At 47.1% G+C, this 22,945-nt stretch overlaps 1 protein-coding gene across 6 annotated transcripts in view; it reads right to left on the reverse strand.

Moving 5' to 3' along the window:
- Positions 1-8,338: 8,338 nt before the first annotated feature.
- The window catches only part of LMO1 (LIM domain only 1), a 506,754-nt gene continuing 492,147 nt past the window's right edge, over positions 8,339-22,945 (reverse strand). For all 6 annotated transcript variants that reach the window (XM_085646830.1, XM_085646832.1, XM_085646834.1 and 3 more), the window contains one exon: positions 8,339-8,783. In XM_085646830.1, the coding sequence (XP_085502956.1) occupies positions 8,678-8,783 (106 nt within the window). In that variant the 3' untranslated portion in view covers positions 8,339-8,677. The remainder of the gene's footprint in view (positions 8,784-22,945) is intronic.

Consider the following 22,945-nt stretch of genomic DNA (forward strand, 5'->3'; position numbering starts at 1 on the left):
GGAAACTCACAAGAAACCAACAGACCAGGATGGGACCCCCACGGAAGAGGGCAAAATCCAACAGGCGAGCAAGTGGAAGAACCACCCAAGAGAGAGGCAACCACGAGCAGGAAGAACCAGCCCGAGACAGAAAGACACCAGGAGGGCCGAAAAACCAGACCCCAAAGACACGAAGTGCCTACAGAAAACGTGCCCCAACCAAAAGAACAAAGGAGGACAGAGAAGGCATGGCAGCAGACCACACGGATCCAAAAGGCAACCGCAAACAGGCCCTAAAACAGAAAGCAGCAAGCTGGTCCAAAACGCCAAGACCGCCCAATGGACAGCCCAAAGCGAGAGGGGAGCAAAATCCCAAACAGTTCATGAGTCACCGGAGCTCCATAGGAATTGAAGAAACAGAGGGCAACCCCATCACAGTGACCCAACAAAAAAGGCTACAGCAGCAAGAGACTCAGTCCGACCGAAGCCCATCCGCGCGCACGGTGGACCACCAACAGCGAGAGAGTCGAACCACCCCCAAACCAAAGACCGGAGGGGAGAAGAAAACAAAATCCACCAGATCCGGCGGCAATCAGGGGCAGAAGCAAAAGGAACCTAGACCAGCAGGAGCCGCAAGAACGAACGGAGGCACAGAAAAGGAAACCAGCACCTCACCCGAACAACAAAAATAAAGGGCACCCAAGCCCCACCAGCAAGGAGAGGCAGGTGGGACACGGACCACAGCCGCCCAAAGGATCCCTGGATGGGAGCGTAACAGCAACGAGAGAACCCAGGCAGGTGCAAGGCAAAACAGACCCCGGGGGCCGCAGGAAACCACAGCAAAGTGACCCCCTCATCAAGGTTAACGAAGAGGACCAGGACCAAGGCCAAGCCCCAAACAGGAAGGCGAACACCCACCAGGGGACCCATGCACAAGAAAGCATAACGGACCCAGAAGGAAGGGGAATGCAGAACGAACGAGCAAGACAGCCCAGCGCAGAGGACAAGCAAAATGCCCCCGCAACGTTCCACACGCAACAAATGAGCCACCGAGGCAAGCACCCAGGAGGCAAAACCAACAAACCTCGGGACACAAACTCATGACCCTAGGAGGAAGAGACTGCTAACCGAACCACTAGGCCACAGTGACTCATACCAACACCCAGGACCGACCCAGCCGAATAACGGAGATCCGACAGGAACTGGAGTGAACACAGGGGCAAGGTCACAGGCAGCAACCCACCAAAGGCGAGAAAGACAGAAGAGCCGGGCGGAATGAGCCCGAGAATGGCCACACCCCCAGGGATAAAACCCGAGCCAGAAGAACCCAGTACCCCCACCAGGGAATAAGAAGAACAGGATCCAAACCGCACAGGAAGCGTCGGGCCCCGACCGGGGAAGAGAACCAGGAAAACCAGCAGCACCGGACAATCACAAGCACAGCGTGAACAAAAAGTCCCAAGGGGTAATAAAAGACCGGGGCAGGATACAAAACCCCAGAACCGAGTGAGCCAGCGCCCACAGAGGCACAACAAGGACCACTGAGCAAACCCAGAGCCACAATCCGCAGAATCGGTAAGCACCCAGGCGAGCCCCACCAACAGGACAAACATCCCGGCCAGGCCAACAACCCAGGCGCGAAGCTGGGTACCCAGACAAGAAGGCAGGAAAAGCCAGCACCTGGGACACAAACCGGAAGAGAGTGACCGAGGCAAGAGCGACAAGAAGCCCCTGCGAGGCAGGGGCAAAAACAAGCCAGGAAACGGCCAACAGAAGGCAGACGAGAAACTGCCAAAAAACGGGACAACTGACCCAGCGTAGACCCAAGCAGGCCCCATAGGTGGAGAGGTCGCCAACACCCGGGAAGGGTAGACAAGAACACAAAGACCACCGGCTGCACTGGCAGACCGGGAGGGGAGCCATTTTTAGAGTTAGGGGACACCCGGATCTGAACCAGGGACCTTGATCTGCAGTCAAATGTCCTACCTGAAGGGACACCCATGGGAACAGGCGAAATCTGGAAAACCCACAGAGCACCGGGACCAACCAGACGGGGAGGACCCCCAACAGACAGATCAGGCAAGCACCAACAGTCACCCAGGCACAAGGAGCCCAAAACCCACCCTACGGAAGGACATCATCAGGATAGACAACCCAGACATGAACAGCCGGGGGCCACACAAAACTAGATGAAGGGGGACAGCCCCACAGGTAGGAGATCAACCACAGAGCCACAGCACGTGGGACCAGACCCATTCAGCCAGGAATGCAGGAAACCAGTGGCAAGAAGAGCACGGAATACGGACAGAAAGCAGAACGACGAAATACATCCACCCCAGCACAAGAGAACTGGGACTAAATCCACTGTACACTTTTGCACACCATGCCATTCCAGTGAGGAACAGTAAAAATACCACCAGGTAACACCTGCCACAACTTGTGCATGGGAGCGTGTGGGGAATACAACATTGCACACTACTGGCAAACTGGTATCACCAGAGCCCTCGGAAGGAGTCAGTAGAAGTGAACACGCACCACTTGCACCAGCTGATAACCATGAACACACGACGAGGAGGAGGGCGCAAGGGACGCCCACTGGGCCATGGAGCAGGAGGAGGAGGGGACACGACCGCCGCGGCCCATGGAAGACAAGCCAAACTGCAACAACAGGAGCAGAAGCTAAAAGCCTACCCGGAGACCAGAGAAGCAGCCCGAGAAGGTAGAACAGGAGCAAACAGAGGACCGCCCCCATCAGACATGCAGGCGCCCACAGCCCCCGGAAACCCCGAAGGACACACCAACCAGGACCGACCAGGTACAACAGTGGAGAGCAGGCGGGGACAGGAGTACACAGGAAGGAAGGACCGCCGGACCAAAACCCGGAGGTGATGCCTGGGAAAGGGAAACACACACCCCACCGGGCCAAAAGCCCAAGAATGCGCGAACAACTAGCACATACATGGCAAAACACACAGCTCAACAAGAGGAATCGAGAACCACCATGTCTACAGCACCTGGTACTCCCAGGCGGTCCGCCATCCAGGCACCAACCAGCTCCGACCATGCTCAACGTCTGAGAACAGACGAGATCAGGAGCTTACAGGGTGGAATGGCCGCAGGGCCACGGCGGAAAGACAGATCGCTCGGAAGGGCCCAACACTGTGTCAAGTAGAGCACGTAATACGGCATCAAACCTGGGAACCCGACGAGCACGGACACATAGAAGGAATCTGGGCACCAAAGAACAGAAGACCACTGCAACCCAAAGGCCCACAATCAACTCCCACAGACGAAAGAAACGCTGAGTGGCACCAAGAGAAGAGCCTGAGACCCAAGGACACAGGCCTCCACAGCGAAAGGCAGAGAGAGAACACCCCAACAATGACCCACCATACTGGGAGAATAAGTGAAGTGCACAGAGACACGGAACATCGAGCGCTGGAACCGAGACTGGAACCCAGTCTCACAGCGACAAGGATACCCAACGCAGTCATCACTTAACAAATGAGCGAGGCTCTGTCACTGTAAAAGAGTGCAGTTAACCACTCCCGTCTACCAGTGTCAAACAGCGCAAACTTGACCCGAAGGCAACAAAGCGTTTTACACCAGCCCAGGGAGATGCAGTGAGTTGCCCAGAATCACAAGATGACGAGTGACACATCACAATGAATGAAAAGCCGGGAGGGAATGGAGGAATGAACATAGAACACTCACCAGAGGAAGCGTACTCGCCGTCCAGCACAGGGCCACTATGACCCTAAAAACAACGTAATCATGGGGCCCCTGCACACCACCACTGCAGCCACAAATAAGGCAGTCCGGGTTGCCGGACACGCCAAACCTGATGGAAACAGCCCCGAGTGAAGTGCACAGAGACCAAAGCCGGGGGAGCTAGGACCCGTCCCTCGGAGGCGGACCAGCGAGGAACGCCCACTGCCAATGGCCAAACCAGGAGGAGAAGCCAACAGCCCGGCCCCATCCCACAGAGGTCTCGGGAAACGGCACCCGCCGTGTCCGGCACCCGCCGTGTCGCAGACCCCTGCAAAACTCCCGAGCGGACCCCAGAGTGCCGAGGAATGCACCTGCCTCGGCACCCGAAGGTAGGCTGTGGAGACAGGGACAAGAGGGCGCAGCTGCGAAAATGGAGGTGCGCCGCCGCCAACAGGAGGACGCCATGCAAGGGAAAACCCCCCAGGAGATGCCTGGGCCGTAAGTTTCAAAGGCTCGCTTGCATCCAAATACAGTGAACCTAATGGCAGTTCAGCTGAGGGAAAGTGCCGGGCTTCCAACCCGTCATAAGGCAGCAACCCGGCCCGCTACACAGCCCAATCGAGACGGGCCGAATGGATCAATAGATGCCGGGGAGAGAAACCCAGACGGGCAGGCTGGGGCTTCAGACACCCAAGCGTGCGCCCAACCACAGCAAAGGTGGTAGTAGAAGATAGCGCATAGTGCCAAGTAGAAAATCAGGAAGCGTAAAACCAAAAATGCAGGGAAGGGCATGATGCATAAGTTCTAAGAGACAGCAAACGCCTACCCGGAGAAGAAGCGAGTCCTAAAGGAAGCCCGCAGCCACCTGGGAGATGAAAGCACACCCCGCCAGAGCCCGTCAGCCGTCCCACTCGGTGACAGCAGGGCCCGAATAATAAAGCCCGCTAAAGCAGGGCAGAAAGCAAGAAATGGAGGGGGCGCAGGGCAGAACTCCCAAGAGCCCGCAAGCACCAGGAGCTCACTAAAGCAGAGCTGAGAACCCAAAGGGTCAGTGCGAGGGCCAGAAGGTGGGGGAACCAGAGAATGAGCCCGCTGGAACAGGGCCTTCTCCTCAGGGCACCGGGACCTGCTGGAGCAGGACCTCAGCGCAACTTACCTGATCAGACGCTCTGGAGAATCTCCAGCGCAGAACTAAAAAAACACAGGAGGCTGATGGGTTGGGCTGGTCCGCCTCTTATAGAGGTCAGGGTGTAATGGGTCGGCCATATTGGGAAGGGATGGGAGGCATGGGAGGCTGACTTTTTGCTTTGGAGGGTTCTGGTGTGGAGCTGAAGCTCACTTTGTTAGTCATGTGGCAAGGAAGACTAACGAGGAGGTAATAGTATATCCAGGCTATTCTTGCCAACAGCAACCGGAGTCTGCATCTAATCAGTGGGTTAGCATGAATGGACAGGAAGTCAGCATACTTACCATATGTTACCTGCGACTAAATGGGGTGTGTAAATAATTAGAAATCAAGAAATACTTAATGCCTTTTTCTATACTAATCTTTCTCTAAAGCATAGAGGAGGAGGGGACACGACCGCCGCGGCCCATGGAAGACAAGCCAAACTGCAACAACAGGAGCAGAAGCTAAAAGCCTACCCGGAGACCAGAGAAGCAGCCCGAGAAGGTAGAACAGGAGCAAACAGAGGACCGCCCCCATCAGACATGCAGGCGCCCACAGCCCCCGGAAACCCCGAAGGACACACCAACCAGGACCGACCAGGTACAACAGTGGAGAGCAGGCGGGGACAGGAGTACACAGGAAGGAAGGACCGCCGGACCAAAACCCGGAGGTGATGCCTGGGAAAGGGAAACACACACCCCACCGGGCCAAAAGCCCAAGAATGCGCGAACAACTAGCACATACATGGCAAAACACACAGCTCAACAAGAGGAATCGAGAACCACCATGTCTACAGCACCTGGTACTCCCAGGCGGTCCGCCATCCAGGCACCAACCAGCTCCGACCATGCTCAACGTCTGAGAACAGACGAGATCAGGAGCTTACAGGGTGGAATGGCCGCAGGGCCACGGCGGAAAGACAGATCGCTCGGAAGGGCCCAACACTGTGTCAAGTAGAGCACGTAATACGGCATCAAACCTGGGAACCCGACGAGCACGGACACATAGAAGGAATCTGGGCACCAAAGAACAGAAGACCACTGCAACCCAAAGGCCCACAATCAACTCCCACAGACGAAAGAAACGCTGAGTGGCACCAAGAGAAGAGCCTGAGACCCAAGGACACAGGCCTCCACAGCGAAAGGCAGAGAGAGAACACCCCAACAATGACCCACCATACTGGGAGAATAAGTGAAGTGCACAGAGACACGGAACATCGAGCGCTGGAACCGAGACTGGAACCCAGTCTCACAGCGACAAGGATACCCAACGCAGTCATCACTTAACAAATGAGCGAGGCTCTGTCACTGTAAAAGAGTGCAGTTAACCACTCCCGTCTACCAGTGTCAAACAGCGCAAACTTGACCCGAAGGCAACAAAGCGTTTTACACCAGCCCAGGGAGATGCAGTGAGTTGCCCAGAATCACAAGATGACGAGTGACACATCACAATGAATGAAAAGCCGGGAGGGAATGGAGGAATGAACATAGAACACTCACCAGAGGAAGCGTACTCGCCGTCCAGCACAGGGCCACTATGACCCTAAAAACAACGTAATCATGGGGCCCCTGCACACCACCACTGCAGCCACAAATAAGGCAGTCCGGGTTGCCGGACACGCCAAACCTGATGGAAACAGCCCCGAGTGAAGTGCACAGAGACCGAAGCCGGGGGAGCTAGGACCCGTCCCTCGGAGGCGGACCAGCGAGGAACGCCCACTGCCAATGGCCAAACCAGGAGGAGAAGCCAACAGCCCGGCCCCATCCCACAGAGGTCTCGGGAAACGGCACCCGCCGTGTCCGGCACCCGCCGTGTCGCAGACCCCTGCAAAACTCCCGAGCGGACCCCAGAGTGCCGAGGAATGCACCTGCCTCGGCACCCGAAGGTAGGCTGTGGAGACAGGGACAAGAGGGCGCAGCTGCGAAAATGGAGGTGCGCCGCCGCCAACAGGAGGACGCCATGCAAGGGAAAACCCCCCAGGAGATGCCTGGGCCGTAAGTTTCAAAGGCTCGCTTGCATCCAAATACAGTGAACCTAATGGCAGTTCAGCTGAGGGAAAGTGCCGGGCTTCCAACCCGTCATAAGGCAGCAACCCGGCCCGCTACACAGCCCAATCGAGACGGGCCGAATGGATCAATAGATGCCGGGGAGAGAAACCCAGACGGGCAGGCTGGGGCTTCAGACACCCAAGCGTGCGCCCAACCACAGCAAAGGTGGTAGTAGAAGATAGCGCATAGTGCCAAGTAGAAAATCAGGAAGCGTAAAACCAAAAATGCAGGGAAGGGCATGATGTATAAGTTCTAAGAGACAGCAAACGCCTACCCGGAGAAGAAGCGAGTCCTAAAGGAAGCCCGCAGCCACCTGGGAGATGAAAGCACACCCCGCCAGAGCCCGTCAGCCGTCCCACTCGGTGACAGCAGGGCCCGAATAATAAAGCCCGCTAAAGCAGGGCAGAAAGCAAGAAATGGAGGGGGCGCAGGGCAGAACTCCCAAGAGCCCGCAAGCACCAGGAGCTCACTAAAGCAGAGCTGAGAACCCAAAGGGTCAGTGCGAGGGCCAGAAGGTGGGGGAACCAGAGAACGAGCCCGCTGGAACAGGGCCTTCTCCTCAGGGCACCGGGACCTGCTGGAGCAGGACCTCAGCGCAACTTACCTGATCAGACGCTCTGGAGAATCTCCAGCGCAGAACTAAAAAAACACAGGAGGCTGATGGGTTGGGCTGGTCCGCCTCTTATAGAGGTCAGGGTGTAATGGGTCGGCCATATTGGGAAGGGATGGGAGGCATGGGAGGCTGACTTTTTGCTTTGGAGGGTTCTGGTGTGGAGCTGAAGCTCACTTTGTTAGTCATGTGGCAAGGAAGACTAACGAGGAGGTAATAGTATATCCAGGCTATTCTTGCCAACAGCAACCGGAGTCTGCATCTAATCAGTGGGTTAGCATGAATGGACAGGAAGTCAGCATACTTACCATATGTTACCTGCGACTAAATGGGGTGTGTAAATAATTAGAAATCAAGAAATACTTAATGCCTTTTTCTATACTAATCTTTCTCTAAAGCATAGACAAATGCCTTGACTATTAAGCGATGGGACTAAAGAGTGGTATTTGCAGCACTCAAATACGGCAAATACATCTTATGCCAAGGCAAGGTTTGACACTGGAAAAGAGAAGTACTTAGTGCACCGAAATCCACATTTTACTCTTTTACCAGGCTTTTACCCCAATAAATTCTGCTAGGTGTTATCCTGAGAAATATGTCAGAGTAAAAGGGCAAGGTGTGATAATTACCGCACAACCCAGAATTCTGACCGGTGGGCATTAATGAGAGCGTGCACGTGTGGTGTGATTTACTTCTGTGGTACCCCTTACCTCAGCAGAGTAATCCTCCCATTCTGATCAGAAGCTAATGTTAACAGCATGTAACGCTAATTAAAGCACACCTGGGCATGTTTTGAAAAAGCAGCAAGACAGACCACTAGGAAACATTCATCATGTTTAATTCACACCAGTAATAAAATTGCAATACATTTTCATAAAATAAATGTTCCAGTTTATATACAGAAAACAGACTGTACAGACCCCTCCCGAGTTCCCCCAAAAATCACAAACATACAGGCAAATGCAGTGCTCAGCTAAGCAGGCACAACTGTACATCTAAAAGTGTAACTTGCTTTGTGTTGGAGGGGGAAAAAGTACTACAATGTTAGCAGTCCTTTGCGGACCGAGACTTAAAAAAATATTGCAGGCAAGCCAACAGACGCTCCTCGCTGCTTGTGCGCAGAGCACCCGTCCCGCTTTGCTTCCGGCAGGCAGGGCTTTGTTATTGAACCTGGGAATCAAAACTTCCGTTCAGCTGTCCCTCCTCATAGTCCATCTGACACAAGATCATGTTGTTCTTCAGAAAAAATTTATCTCCGACGCAAAATCTGGAAGAAAAAAAAACAAGTGAGTTTAAACGTAAAACTGGTAAATAGTCCACGCTATTGCTTTTTGGTACTAAGACATAATGTTTAAAGTCAAGCAAAATATGATAGCCCACATCACGACTCCGATGTTAATGGCGTTGCGGTAATACCACACGCCATATTATTGATACAGCAGGTATTGGTAATTCCAGGGTTCTGTATTACTGTGGGCCACATATGGAGCAGGGAATGGACTGCTGAAACTGATTTAGCTGCACCCTTTTCCACAGGATATTTCTGACCTCCGGGCCCTTTGGAACAGGGTTGGATTGGGATGCAAAATTGGCACGGGCACCCTAAAAAAGAGTGGCCCACATTTGCGGATTGCGCACTTTCGCAAAACACTATCATTATGTGTCCCTCAAAGCACCCCATCACTGTGTGTGCATGAGAGCTGGGTGTAGGATACCTGACCGACTTCTTAGCTCTCCGCTCATTGTTTGGTTGGGGTAGACTGCATTTAACAGTCCGAGAGATGCAAAGTGGGTGACATCAGGGTGAAGAATAACTTTCTAGAAAGACGATACTTATATAGAGAGGAGTCTGAATTATTGAAGCCCACCGTTCGTAGATATATGCAGGTGACAGCGACACAGTGGACGGAGCCCTACCTTGCCCTAGTCAAAAACAATTACGAGAGATTTTTTCTTACTAGGTTCAGTTTAAATTTTCTGCATCTATTGTTAGCGTTTCCCAGAGGATGTTTTGACCCGGAGTTTATGGGTCCCTGAGGCTGCGACAATGTGTCCCCGGAGGACTCACTTCATTTTGCAATGTTATGTAAATGTTTTATTGAACCTAGACAAACTTTTATCATTCCGATATTGAAGGATAAGGGATTTGTACAAGTTCACCCCACCCTCATCTTCTTACAGATGTTACCCGATGAATTTTTAATTTTTAATGTTGCATGTTTTTTAAAATCAATCATGAGTCTTAGAAACTTGAGGAAAGATGACCTGTTGTTTAGACTTTTAACTCGCACCTTCTTAGGGGCATATTATCAAGCCAGGCGATAAAATTATCGCCGCTTTAGCGGCAGAACACTGCCGCTAAAACGGCGATAATGGGCTTGATAATATGCTCTATGGAATTCCAATTGAAGCCCATGTTAGATGTGAAGGACATCTAACATGGGCTTCAATTGGAATTCCGTAGAGCATATTATCAAGCCCATTATCGCCGCTTTAGCAGCAGTTTTCTGCCGCTAAAGCGGCGATAACTTTATCGCCTGGCTTGATAATATGCCCCTTAGTTATTTGTTCTGTGCCTTGTGATTTTATATTTCATGTCTCAATGTTTGCACTTTTATGGATTGAAAAGATTCAGAATAAAGATATTTAGAATTTGAATTTCACTGTTAACTTTGTAATTGTCCATAAAACCTTTTGCAGATTTCACTTAAAATATATAGTGATTCATTACCAGGGTGCGCCTGCTCCTCTATTCGATCCTGGAAGACCTTGGGCTGAGAGTGGAGCCCAAGACCACATGGATGGACTGGCTTCCAGCCCTACTAACACTGCTATGTGATGGCACAGGAGCCAGCATTCATATTTTCCTTCCTGTGAATGTGTGAATGGGTGGTGATGGCGGTGCGAGTGCCGTTCACACCAGACACAGGCACGGGAGCAGGGAAGGCATACTGTGGTGCTCTCTGGCCCTGGGCTCCCTGGGAGCCCATGCTGTGGGAGCACGGTGGCACTCAAATCTCTTTCTGTTCTGTACAAAGGAACTTGCATCAGACCACACCTCAGGGAGATTCATGAGCTCCCTAACCAGAAACTAGCTCATTTCACACTCCTCACACAGATGCAAAGCACTACACAACTTAGGCCTTACTTACCTGATCAGTCGTATCCCCTTCCATCAACCATCCAGAATACTCTTACTCGTACACATCCCACGCAAACACAGAACCAGATCAGGAGGACAGGTGTTTTCTTACATCGCTCCTAAAGCCTGGAACGACCTACCACTCCATGTCAGAGCTTCTTCTTCTCTCAGTTCTCGCTGAGGACTTGGCTTTTCAAACTGCCCTAGGCAGGGCTAAGCACATATCTGCAAAACACACAAGATGATGGACGGAATGTTGCACATTGGCAAAACATTCACCCCCAGTCACAGATCTGGGTTTAATCCATCGTTATTTTGCTCACCACGCCTTCCCAGTTCAGACATGGCCATATGCAAATCAGTCTTGACCCTGTGCCTCATGGGAACAGTCCAGCCCGAACTGCCAGGCCATGTCTTCCCTGGACCAGAATCAAGCATCCTAGGACCAGTTTCAGGGTTTCACCCCTCTTCAGCCAGGATAGCTTGACTCCAGTGGCGCAGTGAGCACGGGACCCACGTCTGGGTATACCCTTCCCACATAGGGCGAACAGCAAAACACACAAGATGATGGACGGAATGTTGCACATTGGCAAAACATTCACCCCCAGTCACAGATCTGGGTTTAATCCATCGTTATTTTGCTCACCACGCCACTCCAGTTCAGACATGGCCATACGCAAATCCGTCTTGACCCTATGCCTCATGGGAGTGAGACGGGTATGCTCAGACGTGAGTCCCGTGCTCTCCATGCCACTGGAATCAAGCTATCCTGGCTGAGGAGGGGTGAAACCCCCGAAACCGGTCCTAGGATGCTTGGTTCCAGTCCAGGGAGGACCTGGCTTGGCAGTGTGGGCTGGACTGTTCCCATGAGGCACAGGGTCAAGACTGATTTGCATATGGCTGGGTTCAAACTGGAATGGCATGGTGAGCAAAAAAACGATGGATTTAGGCTCAGATCTCTGTACTGGGGTGAATATAGGACATTGTTCTGTATTCTGTCCATCAAATGTTGTTTTTGCACTAAGCGCATATCTGCTTAGCGCCAGAATACCCTTGCAGGTGATGGCACAGTGTAGAAATACACATATTACAAATGTGATTTAATCCAAGGCATTTATTTGGTTACTGTACGAAAACATTGATTTCTTCATTTTCCTCGTGGTGTCAATGTACAGAGCTCAAGTAATGGTGTGGTATTGGAAGGTGCACACCTAAAGCGCAAGAGGGAAAATTATTACGCTGTCCATTGATCCAGCGATTCATCCATGGAAAATACACTGAATAAATATAATTCACCTCATCACTGACCAACGACAGGAGACAATCCAGAACAGAACACACATTTAGATTCTCTCCTTCCTTACAAACGCTGCAAATAAGGCACATGTTTTCCAGCACAAGGTTCGCTGTAATCAAATTATATTTGTTTGCAAAACAAGATTGCATTTCAATTACACATTTATTTGTGCTTAGCGATTAAAAGAGAACCGGAATTGCGACTTCCCTTGCACTTTTCTCAGAAAACCTAAATGTAGGTTGCAGTGGTTAGACTATAGCCATCTGCTGTAAATAGACACTGGATAGGAGGCATTAGGAAAAGCTGCCACCGTCGCCTCCTGCAGTTGGACCCAAGGGGTATAATAACAAAGGTGCATTTTCAGCAAGACATTAGTCTCTAATCCAGTTCTTCTAGGAGCCCTCAATTATTCTTTTTTTAAATAGATGGCTCTGCTATCAATGGGATATTAATCAGTGAAACTGAAAATGAATAAACCTCTGAGAAATTAAGATCTCATTTGAATTAAACTGGCAATATCCTCGTGGATGATATTTCCCATTATCTCCTACATGAGGTACTGTTCTCCATCAAAAAATAGCTTAATTCATTGTGCTAATTACCTATGTAATGAAAATGGTTCTAGGTGCATGCAGACCACCGCAAAAGACTTCAGAGTAATTCACGATGAAGCCGGTATGTGGTGAAGGGAGGCATGAAAACCCCAATCAGCATTTAAATGATGGCACTTCGGGGACATCAGCAGGAGACTGTATTTGACAGGGAATGTTGTAAGGCGCCCTATCATCCAGGCAAAGACTATGCGAAAACATTATAAGGTACAACAGGCTTTGATAGGAGTATTTTCTAGGGAAAGATTTGCAAGATTGTTATAGTTGTAAAATGAAAAGAGCAACAAAGACATTGTTAAATGCTTGCAACTATTGAACAATATAACATAAAGACAATATAAAGCTTCCGATGACCTTACAAATTCTTGTCACAATAAGAAATATAAAACTAATCGCATTATCATAATTTTGACAAGCCATGGTGATCACAAATTATGGTACATTCTTGCTTATAAAGTAATCCGTCCTAAGGGCATGGACAAACTTGTGACCTGATAGTAGCTAAAGTCTGTTGCTAGAGTCACATTATTTGATCTCTTTTTAGGTCGCAGCCCTACAAGACAGCGCAGCTGTGTGGCATCCTTGGGAGCTTCAGAAAGTTGACCTGGGAATGCATTATGCCCGTTGCTTGCCATTGGCTTTGTGGTTTGTAACTCACATTTTCTGGCTTTCAATTTGCTGCCTTTATTTGCTTTAGGCTGTCCAGCTCGAGTTTGTACCTCCCCATGCTAAAGCTGTGTTTTCAGTAATCTTCAACAAACTCGTTTTTTGTACAAACAGGCCTATAAGTGGTCTTAATGCATCACATTTGTTTTGCATTAAAACACCGAGGTCAAATGTCAAGCTCTCTCTTGGTGGGACCCTGGTGATTATTTTGCTTTTGGCTTACTTCAGAGAGCATTTACAGGAAAGAGGAATGCAGTGTATTTTTTCCATGGAGCCTGCTTGTGCCATTTTTATTTTAGACATCGCCATCTCAAAAGGTATCTTGTTTTTCAGCAACACAAAACATTTGCCGTTCATTCGATGGCCATGAAGTTCACTATTGGCATTGTCTGGGTGGGTGGATCCACAAATGTGTCTAAAATAATGTTTGAAAACTAATACAAAAAAAATCCTGCAATGATTTAGTCTGATGTACTAGTTACTTGTTTTCTTTCACATTGATTAACTGGTAAATATATGCTTGCCCGTTATCAACTGGGTGTCACGTGCAAAAATCAGGAGGGAGCATGGAGACTTCACTGATTTAGTCTGATGTGCTAGTACTCCTAATATGAAACAGCCCTGCATGTGAATGAAATACATTTTTGGAATTTTTGCAGAGACTTTTTCGTATTTTAACATATTTTGTACAACCTTTCTCTTCTTTGGTGAGATCATTTCATTTGTGAAACTGCCTATTTAGGAATAAAGTACAAAACTTTATTTCAGTCTCAGCCTAACGTATGGCGATCTTGGGTAATTTACACTCTTTATAGCCTATTCACTGCCAAGCACAGGATAAGATCTTTTCACAGGAAAAAGCCAGCCACATTCTAAAACAATTTAATAATGTTTGGTTTTCACTTTGATGTGTAACGTATATGTATTTGGACATCTGTGGCAACTCATTTTGGAGAAGTTTAACTCCTTCAGTGCCCATGACGAGATGGTCTCGTCATGGAGCGCGGTTGCGCTGTGCCCATGACGAGATTATCTCGTCATGAACCCCGCCCGCTAATGAAAGGCCCGGCACAGGGCGGGGAAAGGGCGGGGCACTGAAGGGGTTAAAGGCACTTTTATGAAAGCTTCTGTGTTTATGTTTGCCTACATAATAATTATGTATTCCGTCTGCAACTGTGCCTTTTTCGGAACACATATATTACTGGATATAAACAATTTCCTCATTTATCACTGCAGGCACTAGGGTCATGATGTAAATGTGCAGTGGCCCAGGGGCCAAAATGTTTAAGGAACTCACTGAGCACTGATTATTGCTATATTTTACTACTATACAAGCAGTCACAAGTGCGGCTACCTAGCAAGCAGTAGGGTCATGATTTAAATAGTGCAGCAGGTGTATTGGCACAGCAGCCAAAAGGTCTAGGAAACCACTGAACACTGTTTATGGTTACCTTTTACTACTAAACCAGCGGTCACAAGAGTAGTTACCTTGCAGGTACTAGGTTTATGATGATTTGAATGGTGCAGCAGGTGCAGTGGCACAGGGGCTAACAGCTCTACGGACTCCACTGACCACCGATTGCTGATATATTTTACTACTACACAAGCAGTCACAAGTGCAATTACCTTGCAGGCACTATGAGCAAGATTTGAATAGTGCAGCAGCTGCAGTGGCTCAGGGGCAAAAAGCTTTAGGAAACCCACTAAACACTGATTATTGCTACATTTTACTACTAAAAAAGCAGTCAAGTTCTTTTACCTTGCAGGCACTGTGGGCAAGATTTGAAAGGTGCAGCAGGTGCAGTGGCACAGGGACCAAAAGCTCTAGGAACCCCACTGAACACCGATTGTTGGTATATTTTACTACTAAACAAGCAGTCACAAGCGCACAGGAGCCAAAAGGTCTAGGAAACCCACTGAATACCAATTATTGCTATCTTTTACTACTACCCCAAACCATATCCAGCGCTGGGTGATATCTCCCCGCCCCCTACCGACCACTTGTCGTCCCAGTGCTCCTGTGGTGCAGTGTGAGCTCTGCCTCCTCCACCGCCACTGCAGCGCTTCCTAATGCTTCTTCGATCCCCTCATAAGTACTGACCTCGCAAGCTTCCTCTTCTTCTCGCCTAGGACACTGGCACACCTTGAAAGTGTATGGATCACCTTTTTTCACAGTATGGCCAGCTTTTATAAAAAGCACCTAAAAGTTCTATAACTTACTCCAGAGCTTTATAAGAGCACCAGTTATTTTGCACAAAGACACCGTTTTTATGGTACTGGGTAGATTTTATGATTTGGCCAGGATCACTGGATGTTGAGCCACGCCGATGCTCCAACCCAGTTCCCCAACCAAGCAGATCTTTCTGTTATTTCACATCTTTATTATAGTCATCTGCAACCTGTACAAAAACAGTGACAAAGACAATAGATTTCACATAGGCAAAACCTATTGGCTTTGCCAATGCTTGCTCTTTATTATTATATATAATACGATCTTGAAATACATACCTTCAGGATATGCATTGTACAAAAACATCTCCAACATTTGATTTTACTAAAATGTTGTCTATGTAGAATAGCAATCCAGGCCATCCAAAGGGGGCACATAATTGTCTTCCTCTAATTTCACTATTGGCATTGTCAGGGTGGGTGGAAGCATGAACGTTGTGGGCCATCTCTTCCATTGGGGGCTGTGTGTGTTTTACCCATTGCATAACAATTTACTGTGACTGAGGTTACCCACTCTACCCCCTGTTATTTCTCCTTGCAATGGAACCTCAAGCAGCATCAGTGTGCCAATCAGATCGGATAATAGGTATTCCAACGCCCAGAGGTCCCTGGACATTGTATCTATATGAAGATTACATTTAATTACCTTTTCAGCCTTTCCCTCCTCTATCCCTGTGGTGTTGGAGACTATCGATGACTTTTCAGCAGTATCCGGCTACAAAGTGAACTGGGGAAGGAGCGAGGAATTACCATTGCTGCAGATCACCACCTGTGCTGTCATAGCCGACTACCCATTTCAGTGGAAGAATTCCCACATTATGTATCTGGGCATTCTAGTAAATAGGGGCCTAAAACGCATTGTGGCGTATAATCTGGACCCTTTTAATGGAGCAAATGCGACTGGACTTCGCGAAGTTGTCCCACTGAAATCCCTCTAACTGGAGACAGACTCAAGCTGTGAAAATGGTTATCCTTCCCTGAATCACATATGTATTAGCCATGCTTCTCCAATTAATACCCCTCTCGACCCTCCGTCAGATAGATAAGGCCATTGAGGCCTTTATCTAGGGCTCAGAGAGACCTCGTCTGGCAATTTGCAAGCTTATTGCCGACAAATCAGCAGGTGGATTAGGTGTGCCCTCTGTGGAACATTACTGTTTAGACCTGCATTTAGCACACATGGCATACATGCACCCCCAGGCCCATTACCATCTGTTGTGGTTTATCATAGAATGTAGACTCCAGTAGGCATCAATTCGATTACAAGATCCCAACCTACCTAGGGCTACGACAAAGGTGCGTACTAGCCACAACTCTTTTCAACCTTTTTTTAGCTGACCTGCCAACCAGCTTAGCCTAAGTGAGCTTCTATGCACTGAAACTGGGAAATGCTATACTACCATGCCTTATGTACGCCGATGACCTGATATTGCTTAGTCAGACATACATTGGTCTTCAAAGGCTTTTAGATACTACAGCTCAATATTCTACTGCTCACACAATGCCCATCAATTAAAAAAAGTTAAAAACAATGTCACTCAAAGTCTTTGTGGCACTTTAATCAGTGGCACTTTAATCAGTGGCACGTGGGCGTCAACAAAATTGAGGACATACAGGGATACAAGTACTTTGGCGTGCTTCTGGACAGTAAAGGTACATTCAAACCACATTCAAACTACATCTAGAGCTGATACAACAGAAGTCCGTCTTCCTCACAGCTGTATTAAAGCGCACTAACGTTGCCACCAGATGCTCTACATACTTACTCTTGCTGAAAATAATTCAGGCAAAACTAATTCCCACCATTGTATATGGAAGTGAAATCTTGAGGGAAACGGACGGCATCTATCTGGACCAAGTTATTACTAGACTCTTGAAATCACTGTTTTCTCTACCAGCCTACATGTCTTCAGCCCAAATACGACTCGAGTTTGGCCTAGTCAATCAATAGCAAGGGAGGGCACTTTCATCAAGCTTTGTTACAGACTAAAGGAGGCACCTTTTGCCATACTTTTCTCGCTCCTCTGGATAGATATGAATGGAAGTGCCCACTTCCCAGCCAGGTCATACCGTGGCAACTCCCTGGCATCCTTAGCTTTAACAGACCAATGAGAATCCTTCAGCACCTACCACCAAATTAAAGCAACAGTAACAAATCAGCCAAGATTTGCTCGTTGCTTGTGGACAAGGAGGACTTCGCTAAAAGGAGGCACGCTTGGCTCACACTGTCGTCTTACACTGAATTAGTTCACCAGCCATACTTGGGCACAGCAGTTAAAGCGCAATTGAAAACAGCTTTCATGAAATACCGAATGGGCTGCATGCCGACACGTTGGCGTCTCCCAACGGAAGCATGCAAATAGGACTGGCTCTGCCGGCTCTACAGGTGAGCCCCTGAGACGCTGATCCACCAGATATGCATCTGCAAAGGCAACATGGAAGATCAAAAAAGTATACTGCCATCCATCTGGAACCAGAAAAGTTTTCGCAGCTGCAGGCCAGCAGTTTTAGATTGCTTTAATGGGAAGGACATGCAGCTCAGCTGCAGACTCACAAAATATGTGGTTAAACTTGACCAGAAAAGGTCAATCGCTGCAGGGACTCTGATCATAACAGACCACACCACTTCAGAAGGATCTCTTTGTGCCACAGACGTGACAACGGCCATCAACCATCATGAAAAATACAAGAGACTGTAACTGAGTTTCACACAGGCACGCAACACCCATTGGGCAGAACGGGCTTCAGCCCCCTTGTCAGCTGCGTCGGCTGGGCTGTTCGGGCTGGAGTTGGTGCGTGCCAGCCACACCTTCAAGTTGATAGGGTGACCAACCATCTGTAAATTTCAAGGACCGTCCGTGATTTGGATCTCACGTCCGTCGTCTGTGATGATCCCTTTTATGGACGCCTTTTGTCTGTATTTTGTGCATTGGGGAACAGCACTGTTCCCCTGCGAGAAGCCTCAACTCCCTGATGAGGCCGCTTCACACTCATCCTCTGAGCACAAGAGCAGCCCCACCCCGCCCACTGTCATTCTGTATGCCGGCTGTTTGTCACATACAGAATGACAATGGGCCAGTCTGGGCTGTTAAAGCATGTGGTGGGCCTCCTCCTGCCTCTGTCTAGGTTAGGGCATTCTGTTTTAACTGTACATAAAGAAAAATGTTGCACCTCACCAGATGGAAGGAAAGTACAGAATCCAGTTCATGTATAGTTCTTTCACAGCCTCATCATTTTAGAACTGATACATTTTCAATATTATATACAAGGAAGACATAGTTGCTGCTTTTTTATTTTATGCAACTAACAACCATTGACAAAGCCAATAGGCCTGGCTTGTTGTAGGTGTGATGTATTATATGGCTGGATGCAATAACAGAAGGAGCAGAATATCAGTCGGCGGAGCATACTATGCTAAGCACAGATTTTTAGCTACTGTGTTTTAAGCCACACCCCTAATTACATTTAGCACGCCCTTTGGAGAGACCCCTAAGTTTTTTCAACTACCTAAAGCCCTGGAAACAACACCATGTCACAGTCACCTCAGGTCCTGGAACTAGGCATCATGCATGGCTTATGACTTCCACATTTTCAGATTGCCTATGTGCTGGGGCATAGTGAAATGGGTAAATGGCTTGGTGGATTAGTGAAGGGATGAATGGATGAGTGAAAGGGTGAATGGATGGATAATGTGCGAAAGGATGGATGGATGAGTGAGTGGAAGGATGCATGAGAGAAAGGGTAAATAAATAGATGTATGGGTGGAATGGTGGATTATTGGGTACAAGGGTTGATGGATGGGCAAATGGGTGAATGGATGGTTAAAAGGGTGGATGGATGGACAAACAAAATATTAACGTCAAAAATAGTTACAAAACTAAATAAATAAGTAAATATATGAATATGTTAAAATTGAAATACAAATATATTGAATATTAGACATTTTAAAAAAACATATCATAATGTTAAATGCATATGACACAGACCTACTCATATTATATAAAATTAAAATAATTTTCAAACAAATAAAGATTTTTAATTAGAAATTATTTAGAAACAAAAACATTAACTATTACAGAAATTAACTTTTTTTATTTCCTACTCTATAACACCACACAATTCACAATCCACATCTAAATTAAAAAAAAATATGTACTAAAAAATTAACATAATTAATTACCATTTAAAGAATGATTATTGATTAAAACAATAATTAGAACTCACAAAAATTATTAAACTTCCCACACTTTACCCCTATAATCCCCACAAACCACAGCTAAAATTAATTACACAATTTCCATAATTAATTTTCAATTAATTCATTAGTATTAATTAACAACTTAATTAAACATAAATTACTTCCCATCCTTTATGCCTATAAACCCCAAAACCCACAACTAAATTAATTACACAATTTCCATAATTGAGTTTCAATTAATTAATTAATATTAATTAAAAACGTATTAATTATTTAAAAATAAATTACTTCCCACCCTTTACCCCTATAAACCTCACAACCTGTACCTAAAAAAATTACATATTTACCATTATTAATTAATTATTAATTGGCTGTTAATCAATATTAATTAATTGCTAATTAATAATAATTTAATTCCCAAAACGTAACACTATAAAATGTCAATTAAATAAATATTAATACATAAAAAATAATCATTCATTTATTATTATTAAATTAGTTCCCACCCTATTCCCCTATAAACCCACAACCGGCTACAGAACTAAAAAACACAACATTTAATTAAAATAAAATTGATAACTACAAAAGATTTAACACATATATTAAAAAACAAACAATTCTTATACAAAAAATACATCACATACATCTAAAATATATACTAAAATACATAACACTAATTAGAAAATCGATATTTCAAACAACTATATTTTTGCAAACGATACTAATGACTTCTATAATTTTTTTAACAATATTTCTTCCCTTAAAATCGATATTTTTGACCACAATATTCTTGATGTCGATATTTCTGACGGACTCGATATTTCTGTTGGTAGACATTTCCAACTCGATATTCTGTCTGCACACCATTTGCATATATGGAGATCTGTGTTTCTCTGATAACCAGTCCGTCTGCCTGGTCTCATATCAGTTTCCACTTGTTGTGAACCTAGGATTTCCAACTGACGGCAGGCTGACACTGGTGCCTCAAGTAGATGCCCTTATCAACACTTGCTTTTTTCACTTGAAATGTCCAGGCAGATCTTTCCCCACCCTCACAATTCCCATGGAAAGTCATTGTCACTGCTCTTTAGTCATTCACTTGCACTACTGGTTTAAATATTCTTTGGAATGTCAGGTCTATTTATTCCAACGAAAGCAAAGACTGCAAAATGCAGTCTCCATCTTCAAACTGGTTTTAAGAGGAGTTCCCTCTTGACTGAGCTCCTCGGGGCCATCCTAAGTGAAATGCACATCACTCTCTTGTGCCTCATTACATATATTTCAGGTCTCACGCATGTCAAGTAGGCTTGGATTGCCATTGTTCTAAAGTGTGTAAGTGCCCCTGCTAGATTTCCTAAAATCTGCATCAATCTCACTAAATGCCGTCTCAGTCACCAAAAGCCTCCTTAGATCAGGGTCTTCACACATGATACCTCGAAGTGCTTTAATATCCCAGTCTTGTCCTGTGCAGCAAGAGGTGCCTTTATAGATGGATATCTGACTTGCTATAACAACGAATGACATGAGAGACATATCACTGGACATATCAGATTGGAACATCAGACGCTATGTGCTGCTTTGCATACAGAGAAGGCTGTGTAGGCTTGACAAGAGTTGAGGGTGGCATGGTCTTCGTACAAGGAAGAAGGGTATGTTCCACATCAAGGGATTACACTATGGTGCATGAGTACTTTGTAAATTCTTAAACTGTACCATTCATTTTCTAATTTGAATCTTGTAAATGAATTCTAAACACCACATATGGACTCTTCTATGTATCATCTCCTTAAAAGTTTGTTAAATCCATTTTTCCATGGTAGGTTTTGGAAATGTCCACGAGTTGCATTGTAAGTACAAAAAATACAATTTCACATGATGGCACTTTTAGAGACCAGAATAAGTTCAGACCACAACTCAGATCCCAACACTAGTAAAAGAGAATTTGCAATAACTTATTTTCATGAAGAAAAGAGTGCTTTGCAAGGATTCCTCTGTAGACACTTGACTTGTATATCACAAAAGCCAAGGAGATTCAGGAATGTGTAAAATCCCATATTCCAACAACTCACACAATACAGCAGTGTTCATACCCGATGTCACTGAGAAGTAGATTGGCAAAAAGAAAGTTTATGGCTAGAAATTTGCCAACTCGGCCTCCCTGTGACAGTCAGCCTGGCAACAATGCTAAGGTGCCACTTATCATCCAGCAAAACTGTGAACTGTCCTTGGGTTAGCCCAATAATTTTCTTCTTCCATCTTTTAGAGCGCTTACAGAGCCGCCACTGAGTCTTCTGAAGCCCTCTGAAAGACTAGTCATATCTTGTGCAGGAATGAGTTTCCATTTGAGATCTACGGCAACCCTGTTGACAGTGAACAACATATTCTAGTCTTAAATCAACAAAAATACTGATGGTGACATTAATACTTGGGAGCTCATTACGATGGCGGGCATCAGTCCGCCCGCCAACATAGCGGTGCTGGGACCGCCTACCAGACGTGCGGCGGTCCCACCACTACAATTAGGATGCGCCCCCCATCCTGGGCTTTTAACATTGAGGACGGTGCTGCTGTCTGCAGCACCATCCGCAATGTTAAAAGTGCTAGCACTGCATTTCCCTGCACCACGTGGCAGGTACCAAGCGGTGCCTGCCACTTGGTGCATGGAAATGCAGGGGGGTACCATGGATACCCCCCCCCCACACAGAGGTGGCCCACAGCGAGCCCCCAAATCCAGCCTCTGCTTGTCTTTTGTGGCAGGATGACCGCCGCAAAAAAACAGGCGGAAAGGGATTCCGTTATCCCTACGGCGGTGCCTTCAAGGCACCGCCACAATGCTGCCCTGTGCCATGGTTCCACAAGGCGGGCATAAAAGGACTGCCTTGCGGAACCGGGGCGGACGGACCGCCGCGTACACATTAGGATTCCCACCTCCATCCTAATTTGGAGGTGGGAATTTCCTGTGTGATGGCGGAAGGACCGCAACCGTCGGCCCGGCTGTGGCGGTCCTTCTGCCATTATAATGAGCCCCTTAGTATTGGAAAAAATCCACAAACGTATCTGAAACCCTGACCACATACTTAGAAGGTCAAGGGTCAACAAAACAGAGGTTGGGCTATTTGCACTCTACTTTTCGGTGCCTAGTCTTTCTCTGTATGCACACCACTCTTTAGAACAGTGACAGTCGCCAATGCTTTTTCAGTATTTTTTATGCGCCCATTTCGTTTTGTCTTAGCAAAATACCCTGTCAATGGTAAGCATGCTTACCTCCACTCCTTGGTTCAGGGAT

This window comes from Triturus cristatus, chromosome 3_2 (assembly GCF_964204655.1).
Source record: "Triturus cristatus chromosome 3_2, aTriCri1.1, whole genome shotgun sequence".
Taxonomy (NCBI): Eukaryota; Metazoa; Chordata; class Amphibia; order Caudata; family Salamandridae; genus Triturus; species Triturus cristatus.